At 34.3% G+C, this 20,378-nt stretch overlaps 1 protein-coding gene across 1 annotated transcript in view; it reads left to right on the top strand.

Annotated features, from left to right (window-relative positions):
* The first annotated feature begins 418 nt into the window (after positions 1-418).
* Positions 419-20,378, top strand: part of LOC125058816 (transcription elongation regulator 1-like) — a 29,958-nt gene continuing 9,998 nt past the window's right edge. Inside the window, exons 1-7 of the mRNA XM_047662964.1 lie at positions 419-565; positions 1,384-1,513; positions 2,132-2,364; positions 3,277-3,395; positions 4,183-4,333; positions 9,929-10,121; positions 11,733-11,848. Coding sequence (XP_047518920.1) covers positions 2,194-2,364; positions 3,277-3,395; positions 4,183-4,333; positions 9,929-10,121; positions 11,733-11,848 — 750 coding nt within the window. The 5' untranslated portion in view covers positions 419-565; positions 1,384-1,513; positions 2,132-2,193. The remainder of the gene's footprint in view (positions 566-1,383; positions 1,514-2,131; positions 2,365-3,276; positions 3,396-4,182; positions 4,334-9,928; positions 10,122-11,732; positions 11,849-20,378) is intronic.

A 20,378-nucleotide genomic window follows, 5' to 3' on the forward strand; every position in this document is an offset into this window, starting at 1 on the left:
AATGCCAAAGAAGTATAACTTCTTAAGCGCGTACATAAGTACACGCACCCTTTATTTTTTTTTAATGGCTCTGGCACGATTTGTCCAGTAGCCAGCGTGAAGTATAGGATTTTTTATGTCCTCCATGTACAGTGTAGGAACTCGCCCGGTACCGCACAACCATCCCAAAGGCCGAGAACAAATTTAAATTAAATTAAAACTTGCCCTCGAACCGGGAATCGAACCCGGTACCCCTCACCTAGCTGCCACTTAATAAGACCGCTAGGCTATGAGGCCCCCTAAGAGGTTCTTTTTGTCAATCATCTCCAAAAATTGCGTGACGTAATACTTGAATGCTCCCAAGAAGATCGAGATTGAGAGTCGGCAAATGAATTGGTTCTTCAATGTGATCAATAAATAATGTTTTGTAAATGAATTTTGCAGGTGCGTTGTATGGACTGGCGATGGTCGCGTTTTCTTCTACAATCCAACGGCCCGTCTCTCTGTATGGGAACGCCCAGCTCAACTGCTTGGCAGGAAGGACGTTGATGCTGCAGTTGCCCAGCCTCCGCATCTTGTACAACAGGTTTGATGATATTCAATTCTCTAGTGGGTTGCCATTATTTAAAAAAAAAATAATAATATTTTCTCAATATGACATTTTTATTATAAAAAAGGCATACAAAATAATATACGTAATCACCCCTATAAAGCTTAGGTTTCCTAGAAAAGCGGTGCCGTTAACTAACGGCCGTTATTTTATGGTTGATAATAACGGCCGTTCTTTGCTTTTTAACATATGGGCACCGCTACACGCGGTAAACGTCGAACTAATGTTTATCACCGTCATGCAAATGACAGCATTTGACGTTGCGGTGACACTCAACGTTCTCTAGAAAACCTACTCCGATGTAGATATTTATAGACAACGTATGGGTGACGTCACCCAACGCTACATTACGGCCGTTAGATAACGGCACCGCTTTTCTAGGAAACCTAAGCTTAACGCGATTTCCGTCCCCCATGTAACGCGGGAAATCCCCCTATAACGCAGAAATTTCTCTAGATTTATTTCTGTAGTGTGAAATAATGTTTTGTCAAGTCCATATAAATTAGTTTTGCGTACCTTTGCTGTTTCAAACCCCAATTTATAGCAAACTCAATTTATAGCAACTCCCATTTATAGCAACCCCCATTTATAGCAATCCCCATTTATAGCAATCCCCATTTATAGCAACCACCATTTATAGCAACCCCCATTTATAGCATGCCCCATTTATAGCAACCCCCATTTATCGCACCCCAATTTATAGCAACCCCCATTTATAGCAATCCCCATTTATAGCAACCCTCATTTATAGCAACCCCCATTGTCAGCTAGCTCATTTGTATGTATGTCTTTAGCAACAACAACAGCAACAACAGAAGAAGGAAACGACTCCCTCGAAAGGTTCTAACGGCGATCTCAAACGTGGAATCGACTCGGACAGCGACTCTGAGAGCGACGGCCCGAAACGGGTCAAGAAAGTCGATTGTGAGTTGTTGGCTTATTAAATACACAGGTTAAGTAGTCAGGCGAAGTAAATAATTAAAAGAAAATTTAACCAACTGACTATAATTGAGCATTTGCCATTGACGCGTGGATATGTCAAAAACTACTAAACCGATTTTGATGATACTTGTTACCTAAATGGAATTTAAATTGATTAAAAATCTTTATTTATATATAATTTTAATTAATTAATTAAGATCAATCACAATTATGTATACAGATGAAACTGTTTAAAAGTACGAAACCACCTTTTTTGAAATCGGTTTAAAAGCACGAAATCCTGTCAAAAAATCAAAATCAAAATACGTTTATTCAATTTAGATGCTTCTTAGAGCATGCTTATGAATGTCAACAACGTTTACAAAATTCACGAAAGAGCAAGACTACGCCATCCGTTCGCAAAACTACCAGGAGGCCTTGTTCTGAGAAGAACGGGCAAGAAACTCAGCAAGTTTTGCCCTCCCTTTACATTACAATTATTCAAAGGAAAATGTCATAAACCACAACGTCATTAAAGTGACATAAGTAAAAAAAATATAAAAATCTGTTCTGTGATTTACCTGTAGTAGTAGAAAACATATTAATATTGTGTTGTGACAGTGGTGGGCGTGACGACGAAAAAGGCCATCGACGCGAACGCGGACGCAGCGGTGGAGGCGGAGATGCTTGCGGCCAGGAAGCGGGTGGTGTTGCCGTTCGAGGATCGAGTGGCCTCCTTCCTGCAGCTGCTGCGGGAGTCGGACGTGTCGGCCTTCAGCCCCTGGGAGAAGGAGCTTCACAAGATCGTCTTCGACGACCGCTACCTGCTGCTCGAGTCTAAGGAGAGGCGACAGGTGTGTGTCTTCTGTCTCTTTTCATCAGCCGACGACCGGTCACTTTCCGAGCGGCTTCACAGCTTGGCGATGAGATGCTTATTTAATGATACGTATTTTATATTTAATTTAATATGTCAATAAATATAATCCATATGGGTTGCCTAGCAAATTTCAGTCCAGAGTATGTTTAATTAATATTTAAAAAAAAAAATTTTTTAAACATTTCACCGGTATGATTATTAGATAAATTCTATACCAATCGAAAGTATGAAGCCCATAGAATATGCAAACGTTAGGTTGTTTTTAATCAATAATTATTTATGTGACACTAAAGTATCTTTAGTAAAAAAGAAGGTTATAGTGATACATATATAATACTACCCTGATTAAAAATATTCATTGAAAAAAATAAAAAAAATGTACTACATGCAAATTATTAAAAAAAAAAATATTTTTAAATATTAATTATACATACTCTATTAAAAAAAAAAGAAAGAGATGAAAAGAGTTGCATTCATTTCTTTTCGTATCTTCACTACACAGTAGTGTTCAAAATTTTTTTTTTTAATTAACCTTTTTTAAATATTATCAATAAAAAATGTAAAGGAACTTTTGATGACAATTTCACTTGATAACTACTATGAACACTTCATTATTTAACGCAAAAAATAGTGCTAGTAGAGGTTTTGAGCACTGATTACATTTTTATGTAATAGGAGGCAAACGGGCAGGAGGCTCACCTGATGTTAAGTGATACCGTCGCCCATGGACACTCACAATGCCAGAAGGCTCACAAGTGCGTTGCCGGCCTTTCAAGTATTGGTACGCATACGTACGGAAAACATACCTTGCAACTGACTATTTAAATATGATAAAATATTTTTTCGACAAGGCTTATTTAGAAGGATTTATAAACTGTAATTTTTGCAGGTGTTCAACAAGTACGTGCGCGATAGAGCTGAAGAAGAAAGAAAAGAGAAACGCAACAAACTACTGCTGAAAAAGCAGACTTTCAAACTTCTCATGGAAGAGGCCAAATTACACTCAAAGTAAGTAAAAAACGTCCTAAAAACCTTTATTAGTTTACTAGTGGACCCGACAGACGTTGTCCTGCATGATATTTCAAGCGATTAGTGAAGCAAAGTATGAAAGTACCGACTGCAGCGCCATCTGGCGGGCTGATTTGTGAATCTAAACCATTCCCAGATCCCCTTGAACACACACAAAAAATTTCATCAAAATCGGTCCAGTCGTTTGAGAGAGACTTTACAATTAACAGTTTGTTCTGTATGTATGTGAAATTGTTGGTATTAGATTTTTGTGTATGTCTATGGGAGCGTTCAAGTATTACGTAACGAATTTGGGGAGGGGGGGTTACTTTTGTAAAACGTTACGATGCGGGGCGGGGATTAAATTACGCGTTATTGTTAATATTATTTTCGACTTTCCAGTACTTTACACCACATAATGGTGAATGTTAGGTATAAAGAGTCACTAGGTGACACAAAACGTTTTACTACACTTGGGTACAGAAAAACGTTACGGCGCGTTACACGGGGGGGGGGGGGGGGGTCCAATATTCTCCAAAAATTGCGTGACGTAATACTTGAACTCTGAGTTTCTAAACACGTGTCCTAAAGTTTTTAATGACTAGAACTTTTCGGATATTGTAATTTATTTTAATTAAGTATTTTGCAAATTAGGTCAGTCCAGGTTTCATCAACATTGATTCAGTAGTTTTTGAGATATAATTTTTACGTATAATTTTTCATTAAAAATATGTGGAAACTTTTTTTTATTCGGCAATTTAAAAAAATGTATAATCATAATTTGCAGGTCATCATTCACCGAGTTCTCAACGAAGTACTGTCGGGATGAACGGTTCCGCGCTATCGAGAAACTGCGCGAGCGTGAGACCTACTTCAACGAGCACATTGCTGAACTGCGCAAGAAAGAGAAGGAAGAGAAAGAGAAACGCAGGGAACAGGTGAGTGAGCGGGACGGATGAATTGCGACCTGTCACTTGAAGTGCTGTTTGAAGGCTTTAGAGAGATCTTTTAAGCCAGTGTTTACTCAATTCTAATGTAGATGGCGCTGTGTGTGTTCTAAAACGCGCTGACGTTTGAATGTAATTATACTATTAATGCGACCACGATAATATTTCTCGTATGCTGCAGCCCCTGTACTGCAGTGTATTAGCAGGGTGCGATCATTCATCATACAAATCACGAAGGGGGCATATGCCCCGGATGGGGCTTAATCCCCCCCCCCCTCGCGAGGCTTAACAGCCCCCCCCCCTGGGAAGGGGAAAGTGTAACATTTATAATAGTAGATAAGAAATTTTGACAAAATAATTTCATACCTATTATAGATTAGTTCTGAGTTTGATTTCCGTCGAAACAATACTTTTTTTGTACACAAATTTATAAAAGTATATATGTTTGCCCCATTTGGAGGTTAGGATTTCAAAGATAAATTGGATAAGATGCTAGCAACGGTGACGCACTCGCGAGAACACTGTCCATGGGCGGTATCACTCAATATCCGGTGAGACTTGTAGCCAAGGAAACGAATCGTAGATATTATACTGTCTTCAAAAAACGCCTCGTAGAAACTACGATTACTTTGTGGGTATAGAACCCGGGCATGTGGAACGTTTCTTAGTTCTAACACTCTCTGAAGTCTTCTTGTTGAATTTTACTATTCTTCTATTGCTTTTCATACATATTGCTACTTATAAATTTGTTTTAATTATTGGAATTTTCGCCGGAATTTTGCGAATTTCAATTGTGATCCATTTTTTTCAGATTTAAACATTTATTTTCAGGCATTTTTGGATACGTTCGAAAGATCGTGGGTTCGACTCCCGTGTAATTCAGCTGTAGTGGGTTCGAATCCCACCTACAAGTCTGCTATGCGAATGTTTCTTTTTATTCAATTGTTATTATTTAAATTTATGTATGATTATGAAATTTTTGAAATATTTTTTAAGACTGCATTTTTACCGTCTATAATATAGTTTTTATACAATTTTTAATTTTGTTTTTAAATTACGAAACTATATTGTAGATATTTTTTGTCCTCTGTGGTTTGGAAAAACGTAAAAAGAGTAATTTCCAAATCGCTTTTAAAATTTAATTTTCACTTGTAATGTCCTATTTATTATACACACGGTCGTGTTTCGTGATATTGCCCATCGAAATAATAAATAAGACGGCATCGTCACGATAACACAGTCGTAAGGCGATAGTAGCAGTCGAGTTGGCACCTCGTGGTTGACTTGGCACCTAGGTCCAGTTGGCACCGAATCCAATACGAGCGACAATTCTTTTGTAGAGGGCGCGTGGCTGACTGCGGAAGGAGGACGCGCGGCGCGTGCCGGTGGTGGCCATTTGATGTTGATAGGGACGGTGGGGCATCTTGTCTATAGAGTTTATGTTAGAGGGGCAAGATGTTAGTTTGTGATAGTGGGGGAAAGTTGACTTCGATAATATTCAAAGTTCAAGTTACATACAAATCGTAGCGATGTTATTATTAGAGGTCGAGATAGGGGGGCAATTCATTTATATTTATAGTATGAGATAGCGTGGCGCGCTAATATGTATACGTTACGGTGGCGATATTGATAGACTTGGTAATAGAGGGACAAGTTAATTAATGTTTTTAATAATAGTGATTTCAATATAGATTGCACTAGTGGAACACTAGATTTTTTGTTAAGTTTTTCATAGGCATTAATCAAAGATTTTCATAGCAATAATTAGCTATGGATTTTGTGAGAAAGGTAATTTGACACGTTTAAGTTTACCGTAATGGGGATGATTAAGATGACTAAATAAATCGAAATAAAATTAGTACGTATTTTTAAATATCTTGCGATATTGCGGCAAGGTTGCTGTCGTGGGGCCAAATGAAGATAGATATAGATATATAGTCTACTAAATTAGCGCCAACAGTACATTTTTAAACACAGTGTTAGACGGGAAATTTTATATACGGTATAGTTGGTCATAGTATACTCCATTGAGGTTAATGTTGTTTACTTTTCATTAGTTGAGTTGGCACTTAATCTAGTTGTTGCCTGGAAGAGATCGCTCGAAAGCGATAAGGCCGCACGTTATCTTATTAGTTACCTGTACAGAATTTTGTCCAATACATAAATAACTAGCATAAAGAGAAAGTCTACATGTTTTTGTTAAGGGGGCAATTTAATGCGTCTACGGAAGGGCATGTATACCCGTAGTGCGACATGTTTACTGTAGTGTGGCAAGTTTACCGCAGTGGGGCAAATTTACTGTAGTGTGGCAAGTTTACTGCAGTGGGGCAAGTTTACTGTAGTGTGGCAAGTTTACCGCAGTGGGGAAAATTTACTGTAGTGGGGCAAGTTTACTGTAGTGGGGAAAATTTACTGGAGTGGGGCAAGTTTATTGTAGTAGGGAAAATTTACTGTAGTGGGGCAAGTTTACCGCAGTGGGGCAAATTTACTGTAGTGTGGCAAGTATTTAAATCAATGAGTATTAAATTTGACGTCAAGTGGTCACCTCGGTTTGCACCAAACTTTTATAAGGTTAGAAATAGTTTTAAGCCCATAATTTATTATCGGAAAGCGACGCGTTTTCGTTGTTAAACAAAACCGAAGAGAACGGTGATGGGTGATATTAACGTGTAGTTTAAATCGTTTCGTTTTCGAATAGTTTTAACTACTGAACCGATTGGAGTGTATTTTGAATTTTGTTTTATATCAAAGTTATTGTTTGTAAGGATGTTGTAAATTAAATGTAGAAACAGTTTTATGGATTTTTAAATTGGGTTCGATTCCCAGTGGATTAATTTTAATCGAAATTTTGATTTCATTTCTGTTATGTTTTTTAATGTTATTAATATAGCGCAGAAAATTTGTAGGTTTAGATTGGAAGTTGAAGTTTGGTTCTGTTTCTGGGATATATAATGCATGCAGATATAAACAACATAGGCTCAAATTAATATCTGTTACGAATGTTAACCTCCCATAAAGTACAGACTTCACGTGTCTTTTTTTGTGACAATTTTTTCTCTCGAATCGAACACAGTACCTACTAGGAATATGGTGGTTAAAATTGTCTATTAAAAATGCATTTAATAATTAAGAAAACATTTGTAATTCTTGGTAAATTAACTTTGTATGATTTTAATAAAGAATTATTAAAATCTAAGTTAAATTATGATCCATAAGGCTGTTTTAAGTTATTAGGTAGTTTAAGATGTGCAAAAGTCAAGGCTTTAACTTTGTTCAATATATATATACACATACACATACAATACGTATATTTTAAGGAAACTGTCGGTTACTGATCAAAAACTACATGAATTTGGGTCAAATAGCGCAGGCGAAATCGTTGGAACTAGCTAGTATTTAAATTTTTGGTTAAAAACCTGTTTTACTTTGTAATATTATTACTTTTAGTAATAATATTCTTACTATATCGTTTTGGAAGGCATTTAAATGTTTAATATAATTTAATATAGATTTTGATGGACCTAAAATAATGTGTACTCTACCTAAGGGTGCTGGGTTCGAAATCTGGCGAAACAGAAGTTGTTTCTATATTGCCTTCTGTCTACACAATATTGACTTAGAAGATTAGCCAAGAGATTAAATGATGTCGAAATACTAAAGCTCATTTTAGTATATTTTTCTGAAAATGTGTATTACCCTCAATTTTTTTATGAAATATGGTGTACCCTCATTTTTCAAGTGGCATTTCAAAGGTTCGAATTTCGGGGAAATTGTGTTTCGTTTGGATGGCAATACATGTCTGAGTTAAAAGGCTGTACAGAAACGTTTTAATTTGATTATTTTAGAAATTAAGTTTTCTCAGTATAAAACTAAAATTATTTAAAGAATAACATAAACTCTCCTCTGTCAAAATTTGACACATTGGATTGAAGAGTGAAAAAGAGGGTAGACGTGTTAATTGTTTTGCATAAACTAAAAGATGCCATACAAAATTGTCAGTCGCTCTACTGACGCAAGACAGTATGCACGTCTCGCTAAGCTTCTATAGTAATAATTTTCAATAAGTATTGTCGAATTGTCAACGAACAAAGTGTATGAAAAAAGCCTTTACTTTTGTGTAACTAATGAAATTTTTCTTTCAGAAATTAATAAAATTTTCATCCACAGGGCACTAAAATATATATCTTCTTTTCAGCTTCTAATCCAAGTTCTTTCAGGGTATTTTATACAGTGTGTGGTTTATCGGTAGATGGCGCTATGCGATTTTATTTTCATCCCCCACGTCCTAATCATTATATTTTTATTTAATTGTTTAAAAATTGGGCTTCAAACTTTTCTTTACATTCTCATAAAAATTGCCTCAGATTTGAAATATACTCGTTTTCTGTCAATATCGAGGTTTAATGATTCCAGTTAAGTAATGTACATATGAATTAAATACGTTAAATAGTTAATTAATAATTCCTTAAACCCAACAATAATAGGCCGGCAACGCACTCGCGAACCCTCTGGCATTGAGAGTGTGGCATAAAAATGTTATATAAAAAGAAAATAGGCAAATTAATCACTATATTGTAGATATAATGCAGTTTTGACTCGAGCATTGACCGGACAGCGAACTAAAAATTAAATTGTAACTTTTTTGTTACAGCAGTGCGTTTTTTAATAAAATTATAAACCAAAAAAAAACAAAAATAATTCGTGTATTTATTTATTTATTCAAGTTTACCACATCATACATAATATATCTACGGTATGTTACAAGCTATCTTATGTGAAATATATGACAAATTTGATCAATTTTACCAAATATATAGGATAGGCGGTTACTGGTGGTCATATATTTTGTATATATCTTAAATTAATATATATATATTATATAAATATCTTTAATTTGTAATGGCAGAGCTGGGACCCCTGACACAAGTATTTTTTACTTAAAAAGGTTCCAAAATCTTACACATATGTACTTATAATGAATAAACACATATTTTACTTATTCTAATGGTGAAATAATGAAATTGATCCAGTTTTTGAGTGTATGTTACAAAAATACCTTGACATATACAAGATAAAACAATTGAAAATCATTTTTTGTCACATAAACGCTAATTAAACAATACTTAATAAAACTGGTGGAATTAGGCTCGCTGTTGTAACTCAAATAAAATTTTAAAAGTATTTAAATGTAGCTTAAACATACAGAATGTCGACACAAGTTATTTAAAAACAAACAATTTCTCAAACAAGTAATATAGCTGACAAGAATTAATTAAATAATACATATTTAATAAATAATAACAATAATAAATCGTTTATTTGCTAAGAAAGCATGATGTCAAATTATAACGATGTCATAATAATAAACAATTAAATTATTTATAATTTTTGACTAAACTTATGGCCTAAATACTCTCTCACATTAAAGGTCTTTAAAATTTTTATCCTCCTTGCCCAATTTCCTTGAATATTAAATGTTTCCAATTCCAAGCTACAAAGATTTCCATCTACCAATGAACCAGACACAACCATTGAACGTAATATAGAGGAATGCCAGTGAATAATCGAGCAACTCTCTCATTATAGGCCAAACAAGATTTCATACAGCTCCTCAAAGACAAAAATGTGGACCGTCACGCCCGTTGGGTCGAAGTGAAGAAGAAAATCGATGTGGACGTCCGGTATAAAGCGGTTGAGAGTAGCTCCTTGAGAGAGGATCACTTTAGGGAGTACTGCAAGATGATTAAGGACGAGAGGAAGAAGGATGGAAAGGAGAAAGGTGAGTCTTCTTTTCAGCATATAATAACGCGAGAAATATCAATGGCATATAAACCATCTTAATATATATAAATCTCGTGTCACAATGTTTGTCCTCAATGGACTCCTAAACTACCGAACCGATATCAATCAAATTTGCACACCGTGTGTAGTTTGATCCAACTTAAAAGATAGGGTAGTTTAAATCTCAAATTATAGTCGCAATATTATTTTATTGCAAAATATTTGTTTATTATTTGATACAATTCTAACAGATGGCGCTGTGTTATAAGTATCAACGTTTCACATAAGCTATCTACCTTTCACATACGTTCTCCTACCGTTTCCCTTGAATAGTTTACTACTATGTAATATAACAAAAACCTTAGCCACAGCAACGCTTGGCCGAGTCTGCTAGTATGTATTATATATATATAATGGTATCAATTGCTTGTACGAGTACTGGGAATAAATAAACCGCAACTGCGTTTCTCTGTGAATACAAAAGAAACAACATTTAAAGCCTATATTCTAGGTTTTATAAAATAAAATAATATAATGAAAAAAATTAAAACATCTCACATCTTAATTATGTAAAGTGACAAATTAAACATCGTCGATCAGACGGCAAAGAAGAAAAATAAAATATAAAAAGAGTTTGTATAGGAAAATATGTATATTATGTTTTCCTTACATATATTACTCTGATTTTTAATTCCGTAGAATTCTGACAGCTATCATTTTTTGACATGTCAGTGATGGCAAACCTTTTTGGCCGGGCACATTTTCTAATTTCAATACGAGTCTGAACATCTGAGTCTATATATACATTTTATTGATAGTTAATGCTCCACATAAAAGTGGTTTAGCGGCAAGTGATTCCCTTTTTATCACAAACAGTAAAAACGCACTAGTAAAGATAACATTTATTTTTAAAAAGGTTTACTAAACCTGGAATTAGTAGGCAGTGATGCCAGCTAAGTAATAAAATAAATAAATTAAAGTTAATTCGATATATCGTGATATTTAGATTTACCTTTTTGTAGGTAAACCAAAAAATACAGAGCATTTTTTTAATGCCCTCAAATAAGTAAAATATGTCCCTTTTTCGGTGGAGAACTTTTTTAGTAGCAACACTTATGAAATGTCGGAATTCTACGGAATTAAAAATCAGAGTATAGGTATTATATTTTGCTATTATTCCGATTAGAGGTGATGGTGGTGACAATAATTTCAACGACCTAACTGCATAAAACCATTTTTGAGTTATCATGTTTTTACCTTTTTTTTTTTCAAAATATGTCAAAAATGCAAATACAAATTTAATAATGCGAGGCAAAAACGATATTATTTCAGTATTTTTTTGAGTATTTTAATCTAAAAAACGTTATGAAACATGGCTTGAAAAATATTTTAAAATATGCATAATTACGAGGAACTAAAAAATATATCACAATAAACAATCCATTCTTTGGCATATATAATATACAATTCTACGATTAGTCGCCATATACTTTTACATTATTATATTTTTTTTATCCTAAAAAAATTATGTCTTAATACGTCTTATAAAATATATAAGCCAGAAAAACGTATCGTGGAATCAGCAGTTAGTATAAATATATTATTTCAGAACGCGAACGCGGCAGCCGAAAGGACAAGAAGGACAAAGATCGCGACAAGGAGAAGGAGAAAGAGAAGGATAAGGACAAGGACTCCAAGAAAGAGAAGAAGAAGGATAAGGGAGAGGTGAGTGGAAGTTTTTTAGTTATTTATTTATAAAAACACTCCTATACTATTATTTATGTTATCCTAACAGCTAATGGCCAATACGATAGTTGTATAATTTAATTTGATAAAGATTATTAAAAAAAATTAAATTAAATTACTTTATTAAACATATTAAAGTATAATAGCTATAGTGACACTTATGTTATCTTTGAACTTGGTTAAAAATTGGTTTAAAAATCGTTTTTGCTACTTTTCATTGTTTTTAAAGCGAAATTTAATTTGTTGTTATTTGTCTAATGAGGCATATTTTTTTTTAATTTATTGACACTCAAGGCTGTGTGCCTTTTTTGTTGTCAAATATGTGAAACAAAGCGTTTGACAGATTAGATTTTGATTAATCTATATATATAAAAAGAAAATGGTGTTCTTTTGAGGCTCTTTCACGCCTAAACCACTGATCGTATCGACATGAAACTACCACCATTCGATGCGAAATTTTTCCTAGATGGTTTATGGCTATTTATTTTTTTAATTCCATTTTTTTATTTCTGTTTTACTTTTATGAAAATTTTTCCCGCTAATAAAAACAAAAGAGGCTTCCTAGAACCTCTAAACGTCAACATCTGTTAAAAACTCGATTTTCGAAATATTTTTTTACAATTTTCTTAGCGGGAAGTTAAAAAGAAGAATAATAAAAATATGAAAAAAAATATAAATAATGAAACATAAAATTTATTTTAATTCGTCCAGCAAAGCGGGCGCGAAACGGCTAGTATTTCTATAAAACTAACTAGTAGCTAGTTGTTTTTGTTCAATTATGTTAAATTGTTTTAACGATCGGTGAACAACTAAGTGGCTTTATTATTGGAATACCGGAGATTTAACAAACATACCCTATATATATATATGTTCAACATAGATAGAATAAGGGTAAGAACCAGAAACACTTTAAAACCGGACTTTCGTAAAATGTGTGGATTTTTACGATAGCTAAGTCCTGCTTCTAAACACACAATAAAAAAAACATGTGTGCAATTCACAAGATAATGAGAGAAATGTAATGTAGTACAATGATTAAATTTTTTTATATAATTAATAATATCTAAATCAAATTGATAAATTTCATCTAATTTTATAACTAATTTAAATTAATCTCTTATTTAATTTTTTTGCACATCTATGTTTTGTTTCAATTCAGAATGATTTAAATACATACAAATTTAAAGTGTATACAGTGCTTTCTATCTCATTTTTTCCTACGTTAACTCTTATGAATTTATGTGTCTGTCTCTTTTTTCGTTTCACTGACTTTCAAATCCCAACGACGCTAAAGAAGTTTTCACTTCAAAAATATTAAAAACTTAACGGAAACAAACTAAAGTGAACTATATTATTTATTTGGCTATATTATACAGAAATATATCCAGAAATGTGGACCTTTTTTGATGAAATTTTGACTGTTTACTAAGTTGCAGTATTGTATACTACTATGCATATTACGGTTTACGATTTCTTTCTCATTAAGAACATTACAACATTCACTTACACAAGAAAATATAATATATTACGCTTATTAATTAATTGCATATTACAATAAAAAAGTACAACAGGCATGAAACAAAAGACTTAATAAGAATTCAGTTTTTTTTTTTGCAAAACACAACACAAGTATTATTTTTTAATTATATTATTTGTTTGTGTCAGGTTTAAACTACTTTGTACACTTTCTTGCACGTAATACAAGAATCACGGGAGGCCCTATTAAATTAAAATTTAATAAAAAATCTTTCGCTTTGATGATCGGTAATGAAAATTAAACTCCAACGAACGAAAATAAAAAACGAAAGTGATTCTTCTTGACGAGTCTCTTTTTTTATTACCTATAAAACAGAGATGGAGATATCCTATCTGTCGATAAACTGTTATACAAATCATGTTTGATATGATGTACCAATACAACTTAATCTATATCTAATATATAAAATTCTCGTGTCGCGGTGTTTGTGGTTGAACTCCTCCGAAACGGCTTGACCGATTCTCATGAAATTTTGTGTGCATATTGGGTATAACTGAGAATCGGACAACATCTATTTTTCATCCCCCTAAATGTTAAGGGTAGTCCACCCCTAATTTTTTTTTTAAGTTTTAGATAAAAAATTTTTTTATGATACAGCATTAAAAAATACATACAACCCCTAATTTTCACCCCTCTACGATCAACCCCTATTTTTTATTATACATGATAAACATGGCAAAACGACGTTTGCCGGATCAGCTAGTTAGTTATAGATTCATAAACTAGGTAGAGCTGGAAGGGTTATGGCATGTAATAAAAAGCGTAAATGTTTGGGGACCATACCTCAATGGGTCTAGTTCTGAATTTCATCAAATGCTCTTCAAATTCTATTTATAAGTGGTATCAGCGATTCCGTCACGGACACTTGTACGCGAACCGGTTTAGTGTTTGTTGGCTGTCATAATCTGCGGGGGTTGCAGGCCCCTGCGCACACAGTGTAGTCTACTGTCCATATTCATTTCGGATTTCGTACTGAACTGAATCCGGAATTGAAACAACGCGGACCCGAAACATTCCTGGAAAACTTAATGGCAGCTACGGTTGTGGACAGTAGGCCTGCGATATTGCAGACGAACGGACAAATGGAGCGATGGTGAGAGACTAGGACGGACGGCTACGGTTTCGAAAATTGTTTACCATGTTTGGTGCAATGTTCGTTTAAGTTCTAGTTTTCGGGGTAAAACCGTGGCAAACAATTTTCGCCGTTCAGCCAATAAGCGTATCGGACACCCGCAGAATATGACAGGCGTTTGTGCGTGTTCGTCGGACACATGTGGCCAACTTGCTTGATGTGACCGAAGGCAATATCATACCGTTTTATTTGAAAAATTTTAAATAACTTAAATGGCTCGCCACTAGCTTCGAACGTACGATTCCCGTCAAGTGTCCGATGCAGGCTCGCTCCTATGTTCTCTGCACTCACTCGCTCCGTTTGTCCCACAGAAATCCGACCCACCGACCGAAGACGAAAAGAAACAGCCCACGCCACCACCCGACCAATGGGCGGAAATTCTCGGCATCCCCGGCGAGGATGACACCAAATCTGAGCCGTCGTCCAATACGTGCAAACTGTCGGATAACAGCGAAACATCCTCCGACAATGTCTCGCCGAAAGTGCTCAGGTCCTCGAAAAAGACGACGGACACCCCACAAAAGTCACCCACGAAAATACTTTCGCCCCCGAAAAAGAGACGAGCTGACTTCAAGTCGCCGGAACCGGAGAAGGGGAAGAAGAAAGAGAAGACTGATAAGAGGAAACGGAAGTCGGAGAAAGAATAGTGTTTGCTCAATGTGTTCAAACGCTCGTTTGAAAAACGCTGACGCGATGGACGCTTAAACAAGAACGCATAAGTGCGAATCAGTGAAGTGATTTTATAGTTATTGTGAAATTTCTCTTCAAAATTGTGTGAAGGTTTTCGAAAGAATTGTCTCGGCCACATATCGTAAAAATTATAATTCTGCATGCCATTAATATGCATGGTTTGTGAAAATTTATAATTTTGGCGTTATTGCAATTATTTGGTCCTTCGAATTCTGTTCCCAATAAAAGTTACAACTCAATAATTTTATCTGAAATGTTATATGCCTGGTGCTTAGTTATTTACCCTTATGTTATATGCTTTATATTTACGCCATGGTTGCAATAATATTTAAAAAGATAGGATCGATATACTTGATCCGTGGAACACTTTGAAATAAGAATACTGATTTTAGACCTTGTGCGCTTGGCCTAAAGTCGCAATAATAGTAATGATGATACCTTTCAAGGATCAAAATCCTTTGATGACTTTGATTGACAATTAAAAGAAATGACAGTTTACAGTGATAGTGACAGTTAATTGGACAATACATGTGTACAATTGTAAATAAAACACATTAGCGTTCGACCAAAATGTCTTTTTGTATATAAATATAGATTATAAGTACTTTTATGTAGAAGTTGTATTAAGATAAGTAAAAAATTTTTTTGGCAGTGTTGCCATCGTCGGAGTATAGTATAGTTCAAATTAAATGTTAAATTCTGTCGTGGTATATACACGTTGAATTTAGGAAAATAAATTCCTATGAAACGAATAATATCAAAAACGTGTGAATACGTAAATTTAATTAACAATTATTAAAGGTGTTGCAATATTCAAAGAGTATTTTTTACCTTAATATATTAATACTACATATTTTAACTATTAATACACTGGTTTAATAATAATACAGACGAAAAAGTGCTTCAGGTAAAAGGGTGCAATATTTTTTATCTACTAAAAATTCGACATGTTCTTTATATCTTAGTAGAATTTCTACATAAGAATTTAGTTAAGTATTAAGGTGTGTATTGTTAAGAACTGTCCGCCTTTTTATTCTGAGAGGTTGACTACCAGTACAGTAGAATCTCTATAACACGAACTACTTTAAGTAGAAGTCATCAGTCGAATAAAATAGTGACGTCTTACTTGGAATTCCCCTAAATAATAGCATTGAAATCCAAACTGCTCGGTTTCGGGTCTTCTAATCTATTGTTTTGGTATTACACTCGTGCAATGTATGAATACATTCATTAAACTTTCTAAGTAACACAGCTTTTCATTTTGTAGTGTACAGTTTACTTCATTAATATGTAAAAAGAGTGCGTGTACTTATGTATGCGCGTAAGAAGTTATACTTCTTTGGCATTATTAAAAATAGTTTTTGATTGCATGCAAAAAATTAATTACAATTAAATAATCAAAGACTGGAAAAGGAGTCAGTAATCAATAAAGTTCAGTTTACATTTGAAAAATTAAATAAATAAATATTTATTATTATTCTCTTACATAATTATTCGAATGTTGTTTTTAAATTATGTCCAATGCCGTAGCATCTTGCGTGGGCAACTTCATTCTGTTAATTTTGTGTCACGGTGCGCGCGCATCGTAAAATTTCACTTTCATAAATTTTTCATAACGCGCCTAAAGAATAATTTCAAAAAATATTACTACCAAACTTAAGACACTTAAAAATCGCGCACTTTAATCATATGTATCTTATTGTTAAGTTTTGTTTTTTTTTGCATTTCCCTTGACATTCGAGGTATAGAGATTCCACTGTACTTTTAATTTTTGTATGGAAAACTTGTAACTTGGAAGCCAAATAGTGAGTTAGGAGTTGTCGAAAGTTGGAATAACTGAAGAAGATGAGGTATTTGTTACTTATATATGCAAGGGTTCATGGTTCAACGCCGGTTAAAAAACGATACAGATGTTTTTGTATGCAATTATCAGTATCGGTAAAAGACCCGTATAAGGGAGCGTTCAAGCATTACGTAACGCAATTTTTGGAGATTATTGACCCCCCCCCATGTAACTCGCCGTAACGTTTTTCAGTACCCAAGTACAGTAATGTACCCAAGTATAGTAAAACGTTTCGTGACCACCTAGTGACTATTTAGTTACTATTATGTGCTGTAAGTCGAAAAAAATATTAACAATAACGCGTAATTTAATCCCCGCCCCGCATCGTAACGTTTGATAAAAGGACCCCCCCCCTCCCAAAATTCGTTACGTAATACTTGAACGCTCCCTAAGTCGCTATTGGAGTATGGCAGCTATCCACAGAATAAGTTAACCTAATAACGCGCTAACGTCAGATGTCAAATGTTGAAGCCACTTTTTAGATTTGTTTATTCTAGAATATTACGGTTTTTTTTTATATTCAAACACAAGACTCGGTGCGAACCAATTCTCTCATCTGTCATCCTATTTGACAGATGAAAGAGTTGGATTAACATCAAGGTGATATTCAGAAACGAGCGGGAACTGAACTCCACTATGTCAAAGTTTTCGGGTAATTATAAAATCACTTAATTGTATAATAGTTTTATAATATTTTTAGTTACAATTTGGGCATACTTGCTGTAAATAAATAAATGTCAAAATTCAATATATTTTTGACAGTCGAGAGTGACAGTTCGAATTAAGTCTCGTTTCCGAACCTTGGAGTCTCTCATTGTAACGGCCTTGTACAGCGTGGACTGAAGATGTTACCATGTTTTTTTATTGAATATTTTTATTGGTATTTATAATTTCGTAAGCACATTATAAGGGAGCGTTCAAGTATTACGTAACGTATTTGGGGGGGGGGGGGGGGGGGGCTCCCTTTGTGAAACGTTACGATGCGGGGCGGGGATTAAATTACGCGTTATTGTTAATATTTTTTTCGACTTACACCACATAATACTTAATAGTAACTAAAGAGTCACTAGGTGGTCACAAAACGTTTTATTATACTTGGGTACATTACTGTACTTGGGTACTGAAAAACGTTACGGCGAGTTACATGGGGGGGGGGGTCAATAATATCAAAAAATTGCGTTACGTAATACTTGAACGCTCCCTAAGATAAAAAACATCTTTAGTCTACGTTATAAAAGACTTACCAATCTTACATTCAAATCGAATTGAATTATACGAAAATTATCGAGAAATTTGTATGGAAAAATGAACTGCGATCCGTGAAGACGATGTTGCGTTTCGAATGTCTGTGATTGGTCTAACGGGTCATGACGTGATCGTTGGCAAATCGCAATTAAGCGAAATACGGTTTGCTGTGTAAGATTGGTTATTTATTTTGTTGGATTTGACTTTAAAAGTTTGCACAATTAAGTATTTTATTATTTGGTAAACATATTTAAAATATGATTTATTATATATACTTTGCTTATTAAATATAAGTCGAAAAATTGTTTTAATTTTTTTATATTTTAAGTCCCTTAACCGAAGAAATTTACAGACATGTCTTGTCGGTTTTATAAGGCAAGCTTCGTGTGCCATAAACTAATTATGGTTTTGACAGTTGACATTGAATTCAAGGCCTTGTGGCGTAGACAGACTATGGTATAGACCAGGCATCAGCGTACAGCGTGTGAGATAGCGAATGATCGACATATGTCGTATTTACAGTTTTAATTCATTGAAGATTGCTTATTATTGACCAAAATACACATTCAAATGAATAATTCTTGAACAAAGTTACTGAGTCGTGACAAAATAAGCTACTTACAGCCAATTATGCAACAATTCACAATGACTGACACTTTAAATACACCTCTTATAAGGATAAAGTCTTAAAATATGGGTTTGACATGTGTTTCACAGATTTATCAGTAAGCGGTGAAAACTTGTTTACCACCAAGGGCTCGGTGGTAAACAAATAAAGACAGAAAAACTGATACTCTGTTCCGCTCGCACTGAAGTATTTCACGTTAATGCCTCTCTTTAGTTATTATTGTTATTTTAGAAGCTCATCTAGTTCTATACTCTATCTACGCCTTGAGGTATGTGTTACATAGACATCGATATATAGATATTAATAAGTTCGTTAGACTCGGTTGAATAGTTTCCATCAAATTTAATTTCTATCTATCTAGAGTCATGGGTCGGCGCCGTAACTCTGCAACTTCAATAACGATTATAATCTATTATTCTAGTATCTATTTCAGTCATCGATAAACACAGAAATAATATATGCTGCCGATTCGCAAGCGATGGCCCAAATTGGCGTAGAAATGACTAATCACTTTTTAAATATAAATAAAATTCATATATTCCTCCTTAATAATAATTTATGCAAGCAGATATCATATGATTATTGTTGTATTACAATATTGTCGTAATATTATATTAGTAGCTTTAAAGTATATTAAATAATAATTATATAATGCACAGGCAAAGTCCAGCCAACAGCCGCCAAAGATATGGTATTTCATAAACTCAAACTCAAAATATATTTATTCATGTAGGTAAACAAGTACACTTATGAATCGTCAGAAAGAAGTTAAATTAATTGTAAATTTACATTTACTACCAGTTAAGTCAAGGGCGTAGAGCGGGCAAGAAGAACTGACAAGAAATTTTCCATCACTCTTTTTAATCGCCAAGTATTGAGTCATACAAATTGTTTGAACTGGATGATTACATAGTAATACAAGTAATTTAGTTTAGACGTGTTCTAACAGAGTAAAGAAGCTGCAATTGGGGTGTGATTCTCTTGATTAGTGTTGCCCAAATGCAAGACCAAGACGAGACTTAGGCCAGTCTTGGTATTGTCTTGCGTCAATACACCTGGTCTTGGTCTTGGTCTTGATCTTGCAGCAAGAGTCTCGCAAGTCTCGCGAGACTTACAAATACCTATTAGACTATTGCTATTTGTGGGGGCTTGCGGGCTATCCTGGAGCATTCGCCAATGTACAATGTTCATCAACCAATAATAGCAGGCAGGCTACAGGCAGTGTGTTGTGATTAGCAGATTTCATTACAGTGTGCGTAGGTACATTTTGTAGGCAATTTGTCGTACTCGTGACTGGCGCGCTTTGCTACGTAGGTACTGTCGTTAAAGTATGTGTAAGTAAGAAACGATGTAGGTACCTACTACAACAAAATTGTATTCCTTAGAAAAATAATCGTCGTACCTACACGACGATTATTTTTATTTATTTAGTAA

This window comes from Pieris napi, chromosome 18 (genome assembly GCF_905475465.1).
Source record: "Pieris napi chromosome 18, ilPieNapi1.2, whole genome shotgun sequence".
NCBI classification, from domain to species: Eukaryota; Metazoa; Arthropoda; class Insecta; order Lepidoptera; family Pieridae; genus Pieris; species Pieris napi.